The sequence below is a fragment of the Callithrix jacchus genome, chromosome 1 (genome assembly GCF_049354715.1).
Source record: "Callithrix jacchus isolate 240 chromosome 1, calJac240_pri, whole genome shotgun sequence".
NCBI classification, from domain to species: domain Eukaryota; kingdom Metazoa; phylum Chordata; class Mammalia; order Primates; family Cebidae; genus Callithrix; species Callithrix jacchus.
The window spans coordinates 24,353,978-24,377,877 of NC_133502.1; the positions used below are offsets into that span (position 1 = coordinate 24,353,978).

At 36.3% G+C, this 23,900-nt stretch overlaps 1 protein-coding gene across 7 annotated transcripts in view; it reads left to right on the forward strand.

Annotated features, from left to right (window-relative positions):
• The window catches only part of MYO16 (myosin XVI), a 773,187-nt gene that overhangs the window by 291,965 nt on the left and 457,322 nt on the right, over positions 1-23,900 (forward strand). For all 7 annotated transcript variants that reach the window (XM_054249238.2, XM_017970444.5, XM_078347436.1 and 4 more), the window contains exon 4: positions 4,101-4,244. In XM_054249238.2, coding sequence (XP_054105213.2) covers positions 4,101-4,244 — 144 coding nt within the window. The remainder of the gene's footprint in view (positions 1-4,100; positions 4,245-23,900) is intronic.

The window sequence follows — 23,900 nt, forward strand, 5'->3', positions numbered from 1 at the left end:
TGACTGAAAGAACATTCTTTCTTCACTGAATTGCCCTTGCTAATTTCTTAAAAATTAATTGTCTGTACATGAATAGATGTATTTCTAAATTCTTTATTGTGTTTCATTGATTCATTTGATTTCATGCCAACACTACACTGCTTTGATTACTGTAAGTTTATAATAATTCTTGAAATTAGGTCGTTTTAGTCCACAAATTTTGGGTTTCTCCACCCTAAAGCTTTTTGGGCAATTTTAGGCCCTTTACATTAACTTGTGAATTTTAGATTCTGCTTTTCAATATCTATAAGAAAAACTCTTTTGGAATTATGACACATTTGGATTGAATCTACAAATCAATTTGGGAAAAACTGGTTTCTTAACAATATTGCGTCTTCTGAAAAAACACACAGTAAATTTCCATTTATTTAGGTTTAAAGAAACTTAATCTCACTAATGTCTTGTTGATTTTGGTGTGCAGATCTTATAGATATTTTGACAGATTTATCCCTAAACATTTCAATATTCTTAATTTTAAAAATATTTTCCAAAATCTGCTGCTAGTATATAGGAATACCTTTGGTTTATGTGTAGTGATCTTGTATCTTTCAACTTTGAAACTTAATTACTGGTTCTAGTAAGTTTCTATATTCCATTATATTTTCCACATAGATGATCATGTCATTTGTGAATGATGGCAGTTTTAATTTCTTCTTTTCAATCTGGATGAATTTGGTTGTATTCAGTCCCTTTTGCCATGACTAGAACCACCAGTGGAATGTTAAAGGGAAGTGGTGAAAGTGAATTGTCATCTTCTTGGTTTCAGTGGAAAGTGTTCAGGGTTTCTTGGAGACAATTATTAGGTCTTGCTTTGTTATCTAGTTTAATACTCCCTGCCTTTTAATTGTGTTGTTTAGAATATTTACACTTATTTATATGGTGACACATGTGTAAGTTGAAATCTTACTTTTTTTTAGTACTTGTCCCATTTGTTTCTCTTTCCTCTTTTTCTGCCTTCTTTAGGTTTGAGTTGGTTTTTTTTTGTTTTGTTTTGTTTTTTTTGAGACAGAGTTTTGCTCTTGTTACCCAGGCTGGAGTGCAATGGCGCGATCTCGGCTCACCGCAACCTCTGCCTCCTGGGTTCAGGCAATTCTCCTGCCTTAGCCTCCTAAGATTACAGGCACGTGCCACTGTGCCCAGCTAATTTTTTGTACTTTTAGTAGAGACGGGGTTTCACCATGTTGACCAGGATGGTCTTGATCTCTTGACCTCGTGATCCACCCGCCTCGGCCTCCCAAAGTGCTGGGATTACAGGGTTTGAGTATTTTTGGTGGTTCAATTTAATCTCATTTGTGGTATTATGCACTGTATATGTTATTTTGATGGTTGCTTTAGTATTTTTTGGATATACCTTTGACTTAACCCTCTGTTGTTTCAAATGGCATCCTACCCATTCACATGTAGCATAAAAACATTACTTACAATATTATATTTTCATTTCTCCCTTCCAGTCTTTATTTTATTGCTATAATATATTTTAATCTGTATATATGATAAATCTCATACTCTCTGATTTTTAGACAATTATATTTTAAATATACTAAATGATTATATGTAACTCACATGGTCACAATTCTTGATGCTCTTCTTTCTGATATAATCTTTTAAAAAGATATCCCACAGATCACTGATGCTTGGCCATTTTAAAAAAATCATTTTTCTTTCCTTGTCCTATGTTGTTTAATTTACATTACTGTTTTGGAGTTCACTAATGTTTTCTTCTGAAATATCTTGTCTGCTGTTGATGCCATCTCAGCCACTGAAGGTCTCATCTCTGAAAGCTAAATTTGGGTCTTTTTAACATCTTCCATGTATGTCATTGACACCTTCAACAGTTCCCCTCACTTTTTGAACATAGAGAATATAGTTATAAATACAGCTTTAACGCCCAGATGTATCGCTTCCTGGTTTGTTTCCATTATGATTTTTTCTGTTCATTGTGGATCCTATTTTCCCGCTTTTATTGGTGTACATGGCATTTTTTTCTTGTTGTTGGATTCTAGACACAGTAAATTTCGCCTTGTTGGGTATTCAATAGTTTTGTAAATAATCTTGAACTCTTCGGGGGCTACTAAGATATGTGGAAACATTTTCATCTTTCGAGAACCTGAATTTGACATTTTTAAGTTGAGAACGGAGCAGCATTTAGCTTAGGACTCATATTTCCCCTCCACTGAAGCAAAACACATCTGGCACTCTACCCACTGCCCTGTAGGTTATGCGGTTTTCAGTCTGGTTGGCAGGAACAGGCACTGTTTCTTGCAATTCCTGAGCCCTGAATCCTCTTTCTTTTCAGGCAGTTTTTTCCCTGACCTTGGGCAGTTTCCTAGAGTGCATGCACTGATCATTATTCAGCTGAGCACTTGAGGGAGGCATTCTTTAGAACTTGAAAGTTTTTTCTATGTGCAGCTTGTCCTCTCTGCCACTCTGCTCTGTGAAATTTAACCACCTTGGTCTCTCAAGACATTTCAAGAGCCAACCCTGGTCAAGCCAGGTTCTTCCTTCTGTGCTGTAGCTTGGGAACTCTTTCCAGGTAGGAGGCTGGAATGGTGGTAGGTAGGATTCATCTTGTTTACTGTCCGTTATTCAGAGGTCATATATTTTGGTTTTGTTTTTTAGTTGATTCAAGCAAGAAGGTAAATCTGGTCCCTGTTACAGGGAAGCAGAAAATTTCCAATGATTTGTTTCTAATGATATTATCCAGGGAATTGGCGGATACATTTGTATGACAGTGCTTCCAGTGGGAGTATTGATTGGCATTCTTTTGGGGAGGGAAATCTGTTCTATGCATCTAAATCACATAAGAAGTATGTATCTCTAACCTGGAAATCTTGCTGACCTATTTATTAATACTTTTTATAACTAATTTTACTAATATGCATTTGGCATTAATGTAACTTATAGATGTAAATATGAAAAATACCAATAAAAGGACTGGATGATTTGAAGAGGCCAATGCAAATAAATATGTGGGACTTTTCAAAAATTATTAAAAATTCAAGATGGTAAAGGCAGATTATCAAAGTAGAAGACTCATTTAAGCACCATTGCACAGGTTGTACACCCGTGATGCCAGCTGACTTATGCATACAATATTTACCTGAGTTTGAACTGTAAATAATAATAAAGTTACATTTCTGGCTGGTTTGATTTAGTGAATTATTGAACCTATATAAAGTGCAACATTATAAAATCATTAAAATTCATATTTGGAGACTCTTTAATTTCAGCGGTTACCTTTTACTATATGACATGCTGTCAAATGTGATTAGGGTGAAGGTTACATATGGGAATGTTGAGGAATTAAGCTGGAGGGATTCTGAAGGGCATTGTCTATTTTGAATAATAGTTAAATTTGTTCCTTTGGCAGTGATAAACTATGCATGTTTTAGAGTAGAAGGGTACTATGATCAACTCTGTATTTTTAGAAAGATAATTATTGTAAATGGTTCAAGGTTTTTTTTTTTTTAAGACAGAGTTTTGCTCTTGTTGCCCAGGCTGGAGTGCAATGGCGCCATCTCGGCTCACCGCAACCTCTGCCTCCTGGGTTCAGGCAATTCTCCTGACTCAGCCTCCCGAGTAGCTGGGATTACAGGCACACGCCACCATGCCCGGCTAATTTTTCGTATTTTTAGTAGAGACGGGGTTTCACCATGTTGACCAGGATAGTCTCCATCTCTTGATCTCTTGATCCACCCGCCTCAGCCTCCCAAAGTGCTGGGATTACAGGCTTGAGCCACCGCGCCCGGCAGATCAAGGTTTTTTTAAATACTGCTATCATCAAATGAAACAAAAACCAATAAGTAAAGTACTTTTTAAACCTTCCTACTATCTTCCCCAATTTTCTTCTATCTTCTGCTCATTGACCCAATTCCCCATAAGTCTTGCATATGTTCCTTTCTTTGTTGGTTAGTTGGGGAAATACAGCTTTTCCCAGGTTTGCTTCACCTCTCAAGCTCCAAAATTGGCACTGAAGTTTTTTTTTGTAATCTGTGGACATTTGGAAAAAGCCATATCATAGTTTGTTATAATTGGATATTTCCTTGTATTCTTTCTTTTAGTGTGCTCGGTATGATAACGCCTTCATTGCAGAAATTCTGATTGACAGAGGAGTCAATGTCAATCACCAGGATGAAGACTTCTGGACACCCATGCACATTGCCTGTGCATGTGATAACCCGGATATTGTCCTGCTTCTTGTATTAGTAAGTAAAGCAATTCAGTTTACCATTTGAAAATTTGACGGCATGTAAAAGGCTATATATTTAACTATATTTTATAATATATAATATTTTGGTTGAGAAAAAATCTGCATAGGCTATCATTTATCCCCCTAGAATGGAAGAGAATTAGAGACTAAGGTTGTGGGTCACATAGTTTATAAAACAAATAGTGCAGATACTATGCCAGTCGCAACTTCTCCTGCCTTTCCTTGGGAATTGGATGCCTTGATAGTCAGTTTCAACTAAAATGGTTTGATAATTTTGTTTTTCAATTCATTCTCATTTCTAAATTTTTAGCCAAAGAGGCATAACAGTATGAGGAGATATCGTTTATGTTTAAACTTTTTTTGTTCTTGGTTGTATCTAGTAAAGAAGTGTCTACCATGTTTGTTTACATGAAAATGAGAACTTTGAACATAAAGCATTGGGGTGCCTTGTTTTGGTGGTTGTTGTCAGTTAATCTTACATCCAGATGTTGATCCTCACATGTACTTTATTTTGGAACAGTGATCTCTAGAAAAGATTGTAAGAAACTTTGCAATTTTTAGAAAACAGTGAAATCTACAAGTAGAAATGATTTGCTTTTATTTATTTTAAAAATTATCTAACTTAATGGCTTGTTATTATGCACCTGGATTTTCAAATTTTTTAATGTAAGCTCTCAAGATTTTACACAAATCAAATTGATGCTCAAATATATTAAACAACTTGCCCCAAGCAAAAGCAAACGGTAGTTAAGAACTCGTGTTCATTGTCAGAAGTCCATTTTGTGTCACTGAGGCATGCTGTGCCTGCCATACCAATTACCACATAGTTGGTGGCTGAACACAGGCACAGTTTTGAGGTTAGAAGTCTGAAGTCAAGGTGTGTGCAGGTCCACGCTCCCCCTGCAGGCCCTAGAGATGAAACTTTCCTTGCTGCTTCCTGGTTACAGTGGCCCCTGCAGTCCCTGATGGTCCCTAATTATGTGTCAGCATCACTCCAATCTCCCTCCATCCTTCTCTGTCACTGTGTCCAGATCTCTCAATCTTCCCTTTCAGGACAGCCATCATAGGATTTAGGACCCACCGCAAGGCAGATGACCTCATTTAACATGGTTACATCTCTAAAGACGTTATTCCCAAATAAGGTCACATCTACAATACTAAGGAGCCTAGCTTTTTGTGGAAAACATTTTAAATATACCACACTGCTCCCTTCCCCCCTTTTTAAATATACCACACTGCCCCTCTTCCCCGCTTTGTAAATATACCACACTGCCCCTCTTCCCCGCTTTGTAAATATACCACACTGTCCCTCCTCCCCACTTTGTAAATATACCACACTGCCCCTCTTCCCCCCTTTTTAAATATACCACACTGCCCCTCTTCCCCCCTTTGTAAATATACCACACTGCCCCTCTTCTCCCCTTTGTAAATATACCACACTGCCCCTCTTCCCCTCTTTGTAAATATACCACACTGTCCCTCTTCCCCTCTTTGTAAATATACCACACTGCCCCTCTTCCCCTCTTTGTAAATATACCACACTGCCCCTCTTTCCCGCTTTGTAAAATTATGAACAGGGGGTGAGGTGGCTCACACCTGCAATCCCAGCACTTTGTGAGATCGAGGTGGGTAGATTGCCTGAGGTCAAGGATTCATGACCAGTCTGGCCAACATGGTGAAACCCCATTTCTACTAAAAATACAAAAAAATTAGCCAGGTGTAGTGGCGTATGCCTGTAATCCCAGCTACTCATGAGGCTGAGGCAGGGGAATTGCTTGAACCAGGGAAATGGAGGTTGCAGTGAACCGAGATTGCACCACTGCACTCCAGCCTGGGAGACAGAGTGAGATTTCGTTCCAAAAATACATATATAAATAAAATAAAATTATGAACAAAAATATTTTGGTATTAAAGGCTGTAAATTGAGACCCTCTTAATACTGTATAAGGTTTAATTTTGTCTAGTTTTCTCTGATTTTTCCCTCAGGAATGTGTACACTTAGAATATGTATACATTTTTTTACAATAGATGTATTTTTCACTAAAAATGTATTCCTTTCGAATCCTGAAAGATTGAGGCCATATTAAATTAATAAGGAAATACAAAGAAAATAAAGATTATTTAGCTTGAAATATAAACTTTTAGAGGGCTAGTTCTCTATGTGAAAAAGACGTGAAAATCTACCTGATTTGTTTATAAATCAAGATCTGTATTTTGTAGATACAGAGCCTAAGAGGCACTAAATTACCCATTCACCATAAAAGCCATAGGATTTCCCCAGAACTGAAAAAAAAAGCTATAAAATATATTACAGAAAGGAACCAAATCACCTTTCCAGTAATGCTATGACATGATCAACTTTGGAAATCTTTAGAATTCTCACAACTCATAGAGCGCTCAGTTGAGTCATTTAAGGAGGAACTCGGTTCGTAGCAGTTGTTTGATATATTTTTTTGATAGTTCAGCTGGCTGCTTTAATTATAAAAGAATGGGATAGAAAAGTTTGATTCATGGCTTTTGCAGTTTTTCTATATTTTGATTTGTCTTTTCTCTAAATACTAGTTTTAAGAATCAGTAATTTTTTTCCAAGCCCATCTCTATTTCTTTTCCCTAATTATTGTTAATTACATTAAGCCATGCCAAAAGAAGCTCTTTTTTCTGCGTGCAGAATGGCCATACTTATTCTCACAAATGAATATTCATGTGGTTGTGCTTAAAATTTTAAAATCCTTCTTCTGTTTCCTCAATGCAAATGTCTGGACACAGGCTTCAGTTTCTTGAGTTCAGACAAGTTTGTGAGCTCTCAGTTTCACTGCCAGCCAGGTTTCCCTTCCTCTGTTCTGGATGTCACCGCTTCTTATTTCTGACGGGAAAGAGCATGAGGATCTACCTTCTTTCTGTAATCTCCGCTGAGTATAGATCTTGGTATCTCATATGATACTCACAATTAAATATTGCAGGAACAGCTCTGAGTTGATGAACCAAATTGTGAGAAAAAAGTGAAGAGTTAAATGTAAGTTACATTTTATGCAAACTATCTTGTAAAATACATTGTAGTGACTCAAAGGTTTGATATCTATAACTACATGAAATGAATCCCCTGCAGCATCTTGGAGACTGGTATCTCAGATAGCACATGATAAGGTTTGGCTGTGTCCCCACCCCAATCTCTTCTTGAATTGTAGTTCCCATATCCCCACATGTCAAGGCAGGGGCCCGGTGGGAGGTACCTGAATCATGGGCGTGGTTTCCCCCATGCTATTCTTGTGATAGTAAGTTCTCATGAGATCCTATGATTTTATAAGGGGCTTTCTCCTTCATTGGGCTCTTATTATTGCTCCTGCTGCCCTGTGAAGAGGTGCCTTCCGCCATGATTGTGAGTTTCCTGAGGCCTCCCCAGCCATGCAGAACTGTGAGTCAATTAAACCTCTTTTCTTTATAAATTATCCAGTCTCGGGTATTTCTTCATAGCAGTGTGAGAACAGACTAATACAGCAAAATTCTCAGAACTAGCGTCTACAGGCTAGAGGTAGCAAAATGCTTAGACCACCCTGAGCTCAAGAAGGAGACGTGTTTATAACCAGAGCTAGGATTGGGGCTGGCTACCAGGACTGGCATCTGGGGTGTCCATATAATTACAAGAATAGATTAAATACACTGGCAAGTTACTCAGACCCTCAGGCCTTTCCTGTGAATCCTTGTATAACTGAGGAAACAGACATTGGCTTTATTCATGTTGAGGCTAAGCAGCATCTTCCAAAGGCAATTTGACTAGAAAATGGCACCAATCCTAGTCTTGTAAATACATGTTTAGAAAAAGGGTAACTCCTGCTTTTTGTTTATTTATTTATTTTTGCTCTCCATTTGGTTAGTAAATTTTTCTCCAACTCTTTGAGTCTTTATGTATCTTTGGATATACCATTAGGTTTTGGCTGTATCTTTTGATTGGGGGATTTAGTCAATTTAAATTTAGGGTTACTGCCATTTGATGTTAACTGGCTATTTTATCCATTCGTCAATGTAAATTCTTCTTTATGTTGATGCTCTTCTTTATGTTGGAGAGCAAAAATAAATAAATAAACAAAAAGCAGGAGTTGCAATTCTCACATTTGATAAAATAGATTTCAAAGCAACAAAGATACAGTGGTAAAAGGATCAATGCAACAATAAGAGATCTTAATACCCAGATACATAAGACCCATAACGAGATTTAGACTCAACGAGACAGAAAATTAATAAGGATATCCAGGACTTCAACTCAGATCCGGAACAAGTAAACTCAATAAATATTTATAGAGTTCTCCATTTTAAATACACAAAATATTGATCAGCCATTATATTAATACCCATTTTTAGAATGAAGCAATATTCCTGTTCTCTCTCCCTCTTTTTCTTCCTCTTTCTTCCTCTCCTTCTCTCCTTTTTTTACTTTTCAACATCCTAGTTCCTCACCTCTACTCAATACATTCTGCTGAACACCTGATTCCTTGTGATTCTCCCATCCCACTGAAACCTCCAATCCATTAAAAAAAAAAAACAAAAAAAAACAAAAAGGCCATAGGTTTTTTTTCTTTTTTTGGGACCGAGTCTCACTTTGTTGCCAACTCTAGAGTGCAGTGGCGTGATAAAAAAAAGAAGAAAGAAAAGAAAAGAAAAAGAAAAAGGGTAACAACTTTGAGAAGTGATACATTATTGTCCCCACTAGGAAGACCCTCACATCACGTCAGACTCAGTGCTGAGTTATTAGGACATGGAGGGTTCTAGACGCTCCTCCTCTGTAGTTTTATTTTCCCATTCTTTGATACACACCTCCATTTACTGTTAAGATTATCAGTACATTATCCATGTTCCTTGATACTTCATCCCACTGTGAATATTGTGCTTGGTTAATGACTTACTTTTCTCTTTGTTCTTATGAGATCCAGTTTCTACAACTCCTATTTGTTCCCATGGCAACAACTCAATTGCATTAATAGCCAGTTGCCTTTATAATAAACATCTCTTCTGCCTGGAACAATGTGATGTATATTCAGTAATTCTTTATCTAACTTACACCAGCAGTGTTCCCTAAGAGCTTCAAGCTAGGCATTTAATAAATAATTAGCTTCTAGCAAGTCACAGAAGCAGTTAGCACGTGCATGCATTGCTATTTGTTAAAACAGCGCCTGGCACTTGACAGATGCTTAGTGTATGCTCAAATATTAACTCTCAAGCTAAATATAGGAATCAACAAATGAATGAACGCAAGCAGGCTACTTTTTGGAATTCAGCCTGAAAAATATTGACAGTATCAACTCATATGTAATAAAAGCTGTCATAAAACCACATCCATTATTTTACATATTCTAGACATTTTTACTTCACATGTTGCACACTTGTATTACAAGTGCTTGCTTTAGCACATAAATTATCTCAAAATTAGATGAGTTTGCTTTTCTTCACCAGACAGAATTGAGGGGAAAAGTAATCAAGCCGTATTTCATGGATGATCATGGAGTTAACTCTATAATTTTCAAATTATTAGCAAAATTTTCAAGGCTCATCAATGCCCTGTTTCTCACAATGTAGAATAATCCAACCTAATATACAAAGTAATAATATATCTGTTAATTACTCTCATTCAATGACTTCTACTAACCAATCATCATCTTTATTAACTTAACTAATAAATATAAATGATCACAAATTATGTAAGAACATAAGGCCCGACGTAAAGGAAATTACAGTTTGTTTTTTCCTTCATTCATTTACTAAATGTTTGTTGAATGACTACTATGTTTTAGTGCTACATGGTGAATGAGAAGATATTTTATAATCTACAGTAATGGTGAAAACAAACAATGCAATTAATCAAATGAACCCCTGGGAAATTTGATTAATGGAGTCAGCAAATCTGTGTAGCTGTATTCATACCACATTACAGCCTACATATCCATCCACAGAAGCAATTTACTTTAAATAAATGTTGATAAAATATGTTGTCATAAAAATTCTAATTACTGTAAAAATATGTTCCTGCCAATAACCTCTAAAGAGAAATTTATTTTTTTTCTCAGATGAAATACTGTTGTCCTGTGTTGAAGGCTGCATGCTCTGTCTTCTTTTCATTTTCCAAAGCTTAATGATGGGCAGAGAGACTGTGCAGCATTTATGCATTTATGAAATCGGTGATAACTGTCTGTGTGTACTCAAGAGAGTCAGCAGGGAGCATAAGCAGAAAAAGCCCTGCCTTTTAGAGCTTACATTCTATTAAGGAAAAGCAGATGAAACACAAAAATCACTAAAATAATACTATATCCTCTAGTAAGAAGTTTTGGAAAGGTCAAGAAGAAAGGAACAGAGTATCGAGATGGCTTCATGAAAAAGGTCACATGTGAGCTGGGAGCCACATGGAGACTTAGGTGCAAGTGTGTCAGCCAGAGAGGTCAGCACATAGAAAGCTATGTGGCAGGGTCTGTGTGCTGGAAGGACAGCAAGGAGACCAGCACAGCTGCAGTGAAGTGACAGGGGTCCTGGTGGTGGATGAAGTCAGAAGGGCAGGGGGATGAGATCAAGCCTTTGCATAGGCTTGAGAATCTACTTTTACCGTAGGTGATTAGGGAAGCCTTGAGGAGAAGGTGAGCAAAGAAGTGACATGATGGCTTAAGTTTAAGAGAATCACATTTGCTGCTCTGTTGAAATTATACAACTGAGAAGAACAGGGAACATTTAGGTCTCCATTGTCCAGACTAGAAGTGGTGGAGGTGGCAAGAAGCGACTGACATCTGGATACACAGGATTTTGAAGACAGAACTGTCTGTATTTTGTGTGATTATTGGGCTTAGGATTGAGTAAAAGAACAGAAGTCACAGAGGACTTCCACTTGTTTGGCCTGAAACCTGAGAAGTTGCCATTGTAATTTTTGTTTGCTGAGATAGAGAACATTAGAAGAGAGTGAATGGCAGGAGATTGGGTTTCAAAATGAAAAGCAGATATATTCGAACCACATTTTTCACGTTCTTCAGGAAGTCATCTATAAAAATAATTGTATTGATGTGTGAGATGATTTAATGTGAATTGCTAAGGAGAGACATGTAAGTGTGTGTAGAGGGGGGCCATGGTCTACTTAACAGCACTAAAACAGTGCTACTTGAATTGAACCACAAATGTGTTTTATTTTGGAGGAGCCTTTGCTACTGTGAATGAAAACTCTAGCAGATTCTAACAATTAACTTGTATGCAGTCCTCCATATGCAGCAGGCATTTTTCACATGCTTTACAATTAGTAACTCCCTTGATTCTCACAGAATTATATTATGAAAGTGCCAGCATTTTCTGCTTTATGTAGCTGAGGCTACTGATTCAAAAAAGGCAAATCTACATGCTGAAGGCCAGACAGTAGTAGTCATAGAAACAAGATTTTATCCTGTAAAGGCACACATCAGAACAGGGACCCCTGACCATTCTGATCTGGTGCTGTATTGCTTATAATTCATTCAGAGCTAAGAGTCGCTAAAGTGGGCTAAAAATATCATGACTTTCACTTTTAATATTATCATACTTTTTTTAACACAGCTTTTTAACTTGATTTTTTTTAATTGGGGGAAAATATTAAGAAATACTACAGAGTAGATTCTCCATATTCAAGATAGTTTATTCTATAGAGTCATTTTGAACATAGAGTTAGCAAATACTGAGCTTCGTTCCTAGAGCAAGGACAAGGTTAGGTTCCTTCAAATCTCTGGACACAATATTTTCATGAACAGATCAGCCTATCACCTCATTTTATGTGTCTGTTTGTAGGCACCTTATCTAATATGTAATATTGCTTCTTTAACATGGAACTGATTGCGTGAGCGCTTACTCACTCCCAAGTGAAACCTAACACATGCCGCTTCTTCATTAAAGCACATCAAGTCCTTCTCAATAAGGAACGCTGGATAGCACCTCAGCAGTACGCTTGGGGGCCACCTTTAAAATGAAAACATGTGAAAAAAATGGCACTAAATCGTCCACAAAAAGGATACTTGTTTACTCTCTGAGAGCTAAAAGAACAGGCAGTTTTTAACCTCAAAAAAGGTGTATTATATGACCTCAGCTGTGAATGTGAACCCTGGCTGACTAAAATTTTTCATCATTCTATTCAGAGTCACAAATTATCACAAAAGTGCCACGAGAAATTATTTTGGTGTTACAAATAAATGTTAGCAAGTAAGTAAATCTGCAAATAGGGACTGCATGAAGAATGAGAATCAAATGTGTTTCTTATTAAGTAAAACAGTTGACACTTTTCTGAATTTTAGTTATGAAATAGAAGTCATTGAAGCCCAATATATTTTAGAAATTGGAGTGGGTCAAAAAGTGATGCATCTTTATAATATATTTTCCCAGTTTGAACAAAAGAGGACTTCATTATAATTTCTATCATATTGTTGAATAGCGTTTTGCAGTTTGCTAGCTGTATTATCTCACTGGGTATAAAGAGTGCTTCTATGCCATAAGCATTACACTTATAATCCTTATTGTTTGCTTGTTTGCTTGATTTTGAGACAATCTTACTTTGTTGTCCAAGCTGAAGTACAATGGCATGATCTCAGCTCACTGCAACCTCCGTACCCTGGGTACAAGCAATTCACATGTCTCAGCTGCCTGAAGAGCTGGGACTACAGGCGCACGCCACCATGCCCAGCTAATTTTTTGTATTTTTAGTAGAGATAGGTTTTCCCCTTATTGGCCAGGCTGGTCTTGAACTCCTGAAGTCAAGTGACCCACCTGACAGCCTCCCAAAGTGCTGGGATTACAGGTGTCTTCCACCACTCCCAGCCCTAATCCTTATTGTTATCAGAGAGGTTGGCAGTGGCGTGAAATCTCAAATACAAATGTTTTGGCTCCTCCACAAACAATATTTTAATGCATGATAATTTTTTATATTCTTATTTTTGTGATTATATATTATAATTATATAAAGTTTGTCCACTAAGAATTTTTTCACTTATATTTTTCTTTGAGCATATTGAATATATAATTTTTATTTTACAGTTGATATAATTTAATTTTTAAAATATTTTCTAACTTGCACTATACCCAAGCACCAATGCTCTATAACTCACATGTTTTTATAGTTTTTAAAAAATAATTCCAAAATATTTTACTTTTCCTCAGATTGAGAAGCTTTTTTGTTATTCAAAAGTAAATTCACAAAGCTGAAAGTGATTTATTCTCTTAAAAATCTTGACTTCATGTTTATTTCCACATGTACATATTTATATGTATTTATTTCTAAGTTGTTGAATCAATGCAGCTATGCCCTGAGTTAAATTCTTGTGAAATACCCTCAGAATCTGCTCAGTCACTTGTTTGCTGAGAGACGAACAATGGACTTTTCTTTGCTATTTTGGTCATGTGATTTTTATAGGGCATGTTCTCTGAATAGCATTGCTCAATTCTCACTTCTTTCCAATGTGATTTTAGATAAAAGGTTTCCATTTTTTCTGCTGCATGCCAGATCTAAATTTTCACATTTAATTTTACAAAGTGGCCACAGTTGCTAAGCTATTCTGTGCAGTTAGCAATTCTAAAGCTGTGACAAATGTGCACATTTTAATAGTTGCATTTCAAACCATAAGAAACAAAATCGTTTTTTGTTACTATTACTTACTTTAAAGGGGTGTTAATTTATTTAAATTGCATAAACTAACTTATGATGCTTATATTTAGGAAAAAGGATCACCAGTGTTACTGACTCATCTTCTGAGGCTTTTTACTTTTTCTTATTGAAAAAATTGGGGTGGAAGTAATTTGATACTTTTTGTATCCTGGAATTATTCATTAAACTTCACTATAAAGAATATCCATCATACATAATTTCAAAGAATTGATAATAGAGAAGTAAAGGTCCAAATACTATTTTAAGTAGTTCTATTTCTGAAAAGGGTGATTGTATCAGATTGCCGAATTCTTACTATTTCATTCAGTGAGGAGGTCTTTAAAGATTTTGTCACTGCTTGAAATCGGAAGTTGTAGGAGGAAATATTAGCCAATGGATAGTCATTTGCTAAGTGAGGCTCAGCAATGACATTATCACTCTTTTACTTCAGTAACAGTGGATTGATCACTGGAAATTGCAGGGAACATTTTCTTAATCCTTGCCCTTTTATTAGTAACATCTTTGCCTGTAGGATGGAGTGTGCCCTGTTCTGTAAGTAATGGACTGCATGGAACTAGATCATGTTAATGGCGCTGCACGCAACTGCTGGAACTGAACCCTTCCATCATTGCCGAAAGAGTAAATATTTCATAGACATATGGCTTATTTTATATGAAGTGGCTTTCGTTGATAGATCAAAATTAAATCGTTCCAAAACTTTACACATTAGTTGTTTAGACAATTCCTAGGTTAAATACTACTACATAAAATTGTTTACAGTTTGGTTATAAATGACCCTTTTCATCAGTTTCTTACATATCAAGACACAAGCTGCCTTTGCTATTTCAGGTGATACCCCTTTGTAGAAAATAAGTATACATTTAAATGGTTCAAGGTTAAGTCTAGTTTTCCTGTGAGAACTGTGGTAGAAAGTCCTGGCCAAGCACCTGAATATCAACTTTTCATGTAAGTGACCACACATACAATATTTAATCTCTTTCTCATCAGTTGATCTTGCCTTTGACTGCACTGAGAAAATTGCAGCCTTCAAGCTTGAATGCTTTCAACTTCCTACTAACAAATGATTGATTTTTCCTATTTATTTGCTGCCTTTCTTTCATTCTTAAAGAGGTGTTTATTCTCCTTTTAAGCTAAATAATGCCTCCACCCACTCACTAAGTTCTACTCGTTGTCACCTCTCCAAGGATTTCTCCTTATTCCTCTCTTGTTTTCAGTCATTCTAGTATTCTTTTCCTTTAAATTCATATTTATGTCCCAGTATCTTTCATTAAGTTTTTTAAAAAAGAAAACATAATCAAACTTGTTTCTTTAGTTGCCTCTTTACTGTTCCTCTCACTTTTACACTGAAGCTTCTCTGAAGAACAGTAGATTCTGCTAACCCCAGTTAGCAGCTCTGGACAGTTTTCAATCCAGACAATCTGACTTCAGCCCACTGGAGCCTTTCAGATGGCCTTGGCCATAAATGCTTTTGATGCTTTTGTGAAATCAGCAGATGCATTTTCATTTAATTGTGTATCCCACTTAATATATCTCACTTGATCTTTTTTTTTTTTTTTTTTTTTTTTTGAGACGGAGTTTTGTTCTTGTTACCCAGGCTGGAGTGCAATGGCGCGATCTCCGCTCACCGCAACTTCTGCCTCCTGGGTCCAGGCGATTCTCCTGCCTCAGCCTCCTGAGTAGCTGGGATTACAGGCACGCGCCACCATGCCCAGCTAATTTTTTGTATTTTTAGTAGAGACAGGGTTTCACCATGTTGGCCAGGATGGTCTCAATCTCTTGACCTTGTGATCCACCCATGTCAGTCTCCCAAAGTGCTGGGATTACAGGCTTAAGCCACTGCGCCCGGCCATCTCACTTGATCTTAAGGCAAGCTGGCCATAGAAGGAAACTGGGCAAACATCTCGTTTTTTACCCACAGTCGTGTATTTTTGCATGAACAGTAAAAATTTGAAAGAGGCTATTCAGCTCCTTTGCTGTTAGTGGCCTTTGAAGACAAGAGCCTTTTGTTTTTTAGGTTTTGATGTTATAAATCTGCTGCTACTTATACTCTCCCATTACTAGAATCTATGGTGAAAAAATATTCCATCTGCAGTAAAAATGCTTACTTAATGTTAACAGTGATTAGAACTGTAATATTAGATGTTAGAAGATAAGCAATAATGTGTCATTGAAAAAATAAATCTGTAAGATTTCTAATTTCAGATCAGTTTGTAATTGTCACTCTGTTAAGAAAAATTGTAAAAACACTTGTTGTCTTAATAACAAAAACAAATCTGGACTGATTGAAACTTGATGACTTTTCTTGGACCTATCAGAGAACTAAGTTGTAGGGAAAAGCCTATCAACTCTAAAATCTGAGGGGATGCAGGTGTCCTGGAGCAGAAGGACAGGAGTCCTATACTGGTAGGAATATTTAAATGGCAATGTGTTGACTTGGTGGAGGCTGAGTGCAGACTAGTATGGAGTGAGGTAACCCTGGGGGCCACAGTCTTAGGGGGCCCCCATTTTCATGGGTTTTCCCTTTAGGTAAAACAATAGAATTTCTCACAAGGAACTCACCAGGTTCCTACAAGGAAGATCTGAGAGAGGTCCTATTGTGGCTCTGGAAGAAAAAAGTGAAGATTAATCCTCGTCAAATATTCTCCGTAAGAAAAGCTTCTCCTCTAGGGAGAAAGACTACCAGAGCCTTATCTCACCTGGAGGAAAGACATTCCCCTCACTCCAGGCACCATCTAGTTTTCTTGTCTGAGCTAATTTTAATCGTAAGATTATCAAATGTTCTCCAATAGACCTTACCACCATGCCAAGAGGGCTTTGGTTAAACAATACTGGATTATGGATAAAAGGATTGTATCCATAAGACAGATTTTCTGCAGAGAAGTACCTGGAAGTACAAAGTCAAGAGACAGACAAAAACAAAGAAATTTTGGAAGCCTCTGGCTTCTAGAGTTACAGCGGACATTAAACACAGCCCAGCTACTGGCAAGATCAAAATAAGCTCTCACTTCATAGACCTAATTACCTCAGTTACTAATACCTAATATGTAGCTTTCAATGAAAAATTAAGAGACATGAAAAAAAACAAGGAAAATACAGTTTGAAGATATTAAAAGGGTGTAAGAACCAGTCACAGGTATGACAGATATTAAAATTATCAGATGGGAAATTTAAACCATTGCTAATATACAAAGGATTCTCATAAGAAAAAGTAGAAAACGTACAAGAACAGATGGACAATGTAAGCAGAGAGATGGAAACTCTACTAAAGAAACCAAAGAAAACTCTATAAGTCAAAAGCGCTGCAATAAAAATGTAGAATGCCTTTGATGGGCCCCTCAGTAGACTGAATATAGGCAGGAAAGAATCAGAAAGCCACCTCTGACAGCCAACAGGACTTTCCAAACTGAAATGCAAAAAGAACAAACTGACAAGAAACAACAACTATACAATAATTTCTTTCTTTTTCTTTTTTTTCAATTTGGATTGTCACCAACTACAGAATAATTTCAAAAGATTCGACATGTGTAATGGGAGAATAAGTATACACTTTGATAGAAAAAATAAGATGCAGTATTTGATAGATTAGTAGGGTGATTGTAGTTTATAATAATCTATTGTATATTTCAAGAAAGCTAGAAGAGAAGAATTAGAATGTTTATAGCATAAAGAAAAGACGATATTTAAGATGATGGATATCCCAGCTTCACTGATATAATCTTTATAAAATATATAAATTTATTAAATTGTCACATATATTCCCAAAATATGTACATCTACTTTGTATTAATTTAAAAAATAAAATTTAAAAACAAAAGAAAAAGGCAGAATACATATTTGGTTTAATAATAGCCAAAAGCTTTCTGAAATTCATGACAGACACAAAGCCACAGATCCAGGAAGCTCAGAGAACACTAAGCAAGATAAACATAAAAATCAAACAACACAAAACCAAAAAAAACAGCTATACTTAAGTACAGCATATTTGAACTACTGAATACCAAGAAAAAATAGGAAATCTTGAAAAAAGCTAGACAGGAAAAAGTACCTTACTTGTAGAAGAGAAAACATAAGGAATCACAATGGGCTTCTCTCTAGAAGTCACGAAAGCAATGAATGGAGTGAAATACTTAAATGCTAAAAAGAAACACTGCCAACATAGAATCATCTTTCCGGTAAAGTTATCCTTCACATGTGAAAGAGAATAAAGTTTTGTCAGACAAACAAAAGTTGAGCCAATACTTTGCCAGCAGACTTCCTGCCTTGCAAGAAATGTTAAAATAAGTTGTTAAAAAAACAAAAACAAGAAAAGGAAAATTGTATAGGTCAGAATCTTTGACTACATGAAGAATAGAGACTATTGAGGAAGAAATAAATAAAGGCAAAAAATAATCTCACACAACTTTTCTTTTTCTTATTCTAAATTTATCTAAAATGACTATTTAATAATGATAACAATATATTGAGTTATTATGGCATAAGGATAAGTAAAACTACTGACCGTAATATCATAGAGGGCAGAGAGGAGGGTGTGGGAATGCTGTGTTATAAGATACCTGCACTACGTGTGAATCTATATGGTGTCATTTGAAGGTAGACTTGGATTAGTTAAAAATGTATATTGGAAACTTTGGAACACCCAGTATAAATTTTTCATAAGTCTAATTGTCATGCTAAGACAGGATATAAAATGTAATCATATAATATGATCAATGAAATCAATGGTGGCAGAACAAGAGAAGAAGATGGAAACAGAGGGCAAATGTAATGCCTGGAAAACAGAAACACACAGATTAATGCAACTGTGTCAATAATTGCTTTAAATGTGCGTAGTCTACACACATCAATTAAATGACACAGATCATCAGTACTGATAAATATATATGACCCAACTCTAGGTTGTCTACTTGAAACCACACTGAATATAAAGATGTGGACAGGATAAATGTATATGCAAAAAGATCTACCATGATAACATCAATCAAAAGACAGTAGCTATATGAATTTTAGGAGAAATAGCGAAACCCACTATTATAGATTTCACTGTTCATTTTTCAGGAATTGATAGATCAAACAGCAAAAAGAGTAGGTAAATGTCCACTTTCATGAACAACAGCATGACTCAACTCTACCGAATTAACATTTGCAGAGTATTCCAGTCAACTGCAGCAAACACACTTTCTTCTCAATCTCATATGAATAATTCATGCCAAGGTAGACTGTCTCCTGAGCAACAAAACATAGTTTAACATTTTTTAAGTAGAACAAACACACAAAATATGTTCTCAGACCACAATGAAGTTAACTAGAAATCAGTAATAGAAAGATTTCTGGAAAATCATCAAATATTTTGAGATTAAACAGCACACTTAAAAATTATGTGTAGGCCAAAGAAATCTCAAGATCAATTAAAATATATTTTCAGCTAAATAAAAACAGAAGTACAACATATCAAAATGTATGGGAGGCAACAAAATCAAAGCTTAGAGAGATATTTATGGTATTTAATATATGTATTAGAGAAGAAGAAAGATACAAAAGCAGTAATCTAAGCTTTCCCCTTTGGAAACTAGAGAAAGAAGACAAAGCCTCAATCAAACAGAAGAGATAATCATTGTAGCAGAAATAAATTAAAAATAGGAAAAAACAAAAAAATTAATTAAACTGCAAGCTACATTGACATGCTCATTATAAAACTACAGTAATCAACACAGGTTTTCATATACATCAATGAAACAAAAGAGATAGCCCACAAGTAGACCAAAATAAGTACACTCCAGTGATCATTGACAAAGAACAGTGGAGCAAAAGGGAAAAAGTACATTTTTAAAGAAACAGTCTTGGAACAATTGGTCTTCTCTGTGCAAAAAAATGAACCTGGAAACAGATCTTAAACCTTTCACAAAGTTAACTCAAACTGAGTCATGGACTTAAATGTAACCTATAAAACTTTAAAACGTTCAGAAGAACTCTTAGGTAAAATCTAGGTGACCTATGATTTGGTGATGCATTTTTATATATCTGTTAATATCAAAATTGTAACCAATGAAAGAAAAATTGATAACTTGGGGTATGATATGTAAAACAAGTATCTGATCATTTTTTTTTTGGTTTGGCAGGGTTTTTAGAACATATAAAATTGTACATATTTATAGTGTACAACATGATACTGTGATATAGGTATACATTGTGGAATGGCTAAATCACACTAATTAACATATGCATTACCTCACATATGTATCATTTTTTCAGTGAGAACACTTAAAATATTAGTTCTCAAGTATAAAATATACTGTTATTAACCATATATAGTCACTATGATATGTAGTCAATCTCTTGCATTTATTCCTCCTATCTGGCTAAAGATTTTTGTCCTTTGACCAGCATCTCAATTCCCACAACTTTCAGCCTCTAATGACCACCACTTTACTCCCTGTTCCTATGAATTTATCTCAGAAGGAACTTATAGCTAAAATATACAAAGAATTCATTAACCTCAACAATAAGAAAACAAACAACCCAATTCAGAATGGGCAAACGATCTTTTTTTTTTGTAACTTTATTTTTATTTATTTTTTTGTTGCATTTTAGGTTTTGGGGTACATGTGCAGAACATGCAAGATAGTTGCATCAAGATAGTTGCATAGGTACACACATGGCAGTGTGTTTTGCTGCCTTCCTCCCTTTCACCCACATTTGGCATTTCTCCCCATGCTATCCCTCCCCAGCTCCCCCCACTCTGTCCCTCCCCTATTCCCCCCAATAGACCCCAGTGTGTAGTGCTCCCTTCCCTGTGTCCATGTGTTCTCATTGTTCATCACTCACCTATGAGTGAGAATATGTGGTATTTCATTTTCTGTTCTTGTGTCGGTTTGCTGAGAATGATGTTCTCCAGATTCATCCATGTCCCTACAAAGGACATGAACTCATCATTTTTGATTGCTGCATAATATTCCATGGTGTATATGTGCCACAGTTTCCCAGTCCAGTCTATCATTTGGTTGGTTCCAGGTCTTTGCTATTGTAAACAGTGCTGCAATGAACATTCATGTGCATGTGTCCTTATAGTAGACTGATTTATAGTCCTTTGGATATATACCCAGTAATGAGATTGCCGGGTCAAATGGAATTTCTATTTCTAGGTCCTTGAGGAATTGCCACACTGTCTTCCACAATGGTTGAACTAATTTACACTCCCACCAGCAGTGTAAAAGTGTTTCTATTTCTCCACATCCTCTCCAGCATCTGTTGTCTCCAGATTTTTTAATGATCGCCATTCTAACTGGCGTGAGATGGTATCTCAGCAAAAGATCTTAATAGACCCCTCACCAAAGAAGATATACAATGGCAAACAAGCATATAAAAAGATGCTCAGTAGCATTTGTTATTAGACAGTTGTAAATTCTAACAAAACGCAGAACTACCATGTACCCATTCCAGTGGCCAAAATACAAAACAAAGCCAAACAAAACCTAGTACGACAGTCATAGGCAACGATGTGGAGCAGCAGGAGCTCTCATTCACTGCTGGTGGAAACAAAATGGCACAGCCACTTTGGAGACACTTGGCAGTTCTTAACGAGTTAAATATAGTCTTACAATACAATCCAGCAATCATGTTCCCGGGTTTTTACGCAAATGAGTTGTAACTTATGTCCATTTAAAAGCCTATACTCAAATATTTATAGCAGCTTTATTCATAATTGCCAAAACTTGGAAGCAGCCAAGAATGTCCTTCTGTAAACAAGTGGATACACAAACTGTGGATCACCATGTAATGAAACAGGAGTCAGCAATGAAACAGGACTGGCTAACCAGCCATGAGCAGACATGGATAAATCTTAAATGCATATGCCATCCAAATGAAAGAAGCCAGTTTTAAAAGGTTTCTGGAAATGGTAAAAACTGCAGAGATAGTAAAAAATGTCAGTGGCTGCCAAGGATTTGGAGATCAAAGAGGAAGGTCCAATAGGTGAGTGAAGCATAGGGGATTTTTAGGGCAGTAAAACTATTCTGTATGATATTGTGATAGTGAATATATGACACAATGCCTTTGTGAACAAAAAAGAAACTTGTAGCACAAAGTGTGAACCTTAATGTATGTAAACAAAAACAATCATTTAGGATGTCCTGGGATCCGAAGATGGAATACAGAATTTGACAAGAAAATATAAATGTATTGCAAACCACTGAAACAATTTTCCTGAAGAGGATGGAAAAAACAAATGTGTCAATGATGAGTGGCCTCTGTAGTATTAAGGCAAAACATCTTAGCACTCTACGTCAGACCACAAAGTTACCTCTCATGGAGGCATGGGTTAACAATTCTGGGCCTGGTGCTGTGGCTCACGCCTGTAATCCCAGCACTTTTGGAGGCTAAGGTGGGGTAATCACTTGAGGTCAGGAGTTTGAGATCAACTTGGCCAACATGATGAAAGGCCATCTCTACTAAAAATACAAAAAAAAAAAAAAAATTGCCTGGGCATGGTGTCATGCACCTATAATCCTAGCTACTCAGTAGGCTGAGACGGGAATTGCTTGAACCCAGGAAGTGGAGGTTTCAGAGTAGAGATTGTGCCACTGCACTCCAGTCTGGGCAACAGAGTGACATTCAGTCTCAAAAAAAATATTCTGATACTGCCACACATGTCACATGTACACTGGAAGTGGACAATTACGTAAATAAGGCAGCTTTCTCATTGATGCAGTAGAAATTTGCAAATAAGCAAGGGGAGGGTCTAGAGTGACTCATGTAGTGATCGATTCGAGTGGACAATATCAGTATGAGCTCATGTTTAGCTTAATAGGGTTACAGATGGTTACGCATAGAAATATTTATGTGTGCGTGTGTATATGTGTGTGTGTGTGTGTGTAACACACATTTCCCTCCTCTGAGGGCCAAATCCATGATACTTACATAGCAGTGAGCACACTGACCTCCAAAATCTTGGGTCCCCATATAACTCTCCAATAAAAAAAAAACAGTGATATTTGGAAAAATGACTAAATCTATGTCTTGCATAAAATTTGTAAGATGAGCCTGCATCAGCTTCTGGTGCTTGAAACTTGGAAGGTGATTTTTTTGAAAGGAGTATGTCAATTGAAATAACTCCTTCCCTGTGGCTCATGCTGAAATGATTTGAGCAACATGATGAAATAGTATTGGGTTACTTAAATATGAAATAAATATTCATTAATCCACAAATAATATAAATAAATGGGGTAGAGTATACAAATCTACTGTGCTGAAGAATTCCAAATAATTTATGTAGATTCTACATCCTCAGAGAATTGTAGCATAAACCCCTGCTCCTGAAATATGGGGCTGCTCCAAGTGACTTCTTTCCAAAGTTTACAATCTGGAAAGGGAGAAAAACAAGTGACTTTTCAGTGGAGAGACTTGATAAAGACTATGTCAGTCATGTGGTGACAGAAACCTCAAGAGTGGTGAGCCATACTGATATGACATACCCTTCATGTCATGTCACGGGAATGGCATTCCACCTCTGTGGGTCACCTCCAAAACCACACAGGCAGAGTCTAACCATAAGAAAACGTCCTGCATATTCCAGCTGAGGGTGAGTCTTCAAAATTCATCACTAGTACTCCTCGAAACTGTCAGGGTCATAAAAAACAGGGGCAGTGTGAGAAACCATCACAGCCTAAAGTAACCCAAGGAGATAGGACTAATAGATGCAATTTCATATTCTGATGAGGTCCAGGAACAGATGCAAAATAACATATAAACCTAGAAGGATTTGCATGTAGTGAGCACATCAGTTCATAATAATGTATGTGTAGAATTTCATTAATTATAACAGTTACACCATACTAATGTAAGAATTGGGGATCGAGGACACTTGTATAAGGTATATAGAAACACTCTGTGGTGTCTTCACAATTCCTTTTCAAGTCTAAAACTGTCCTCAAATAAAATATTAATTTTAAATATGTTTTTTACGTGTGGGTTTTCCAACAAAAATTATACATAATTTTATGTTTCAGGAGA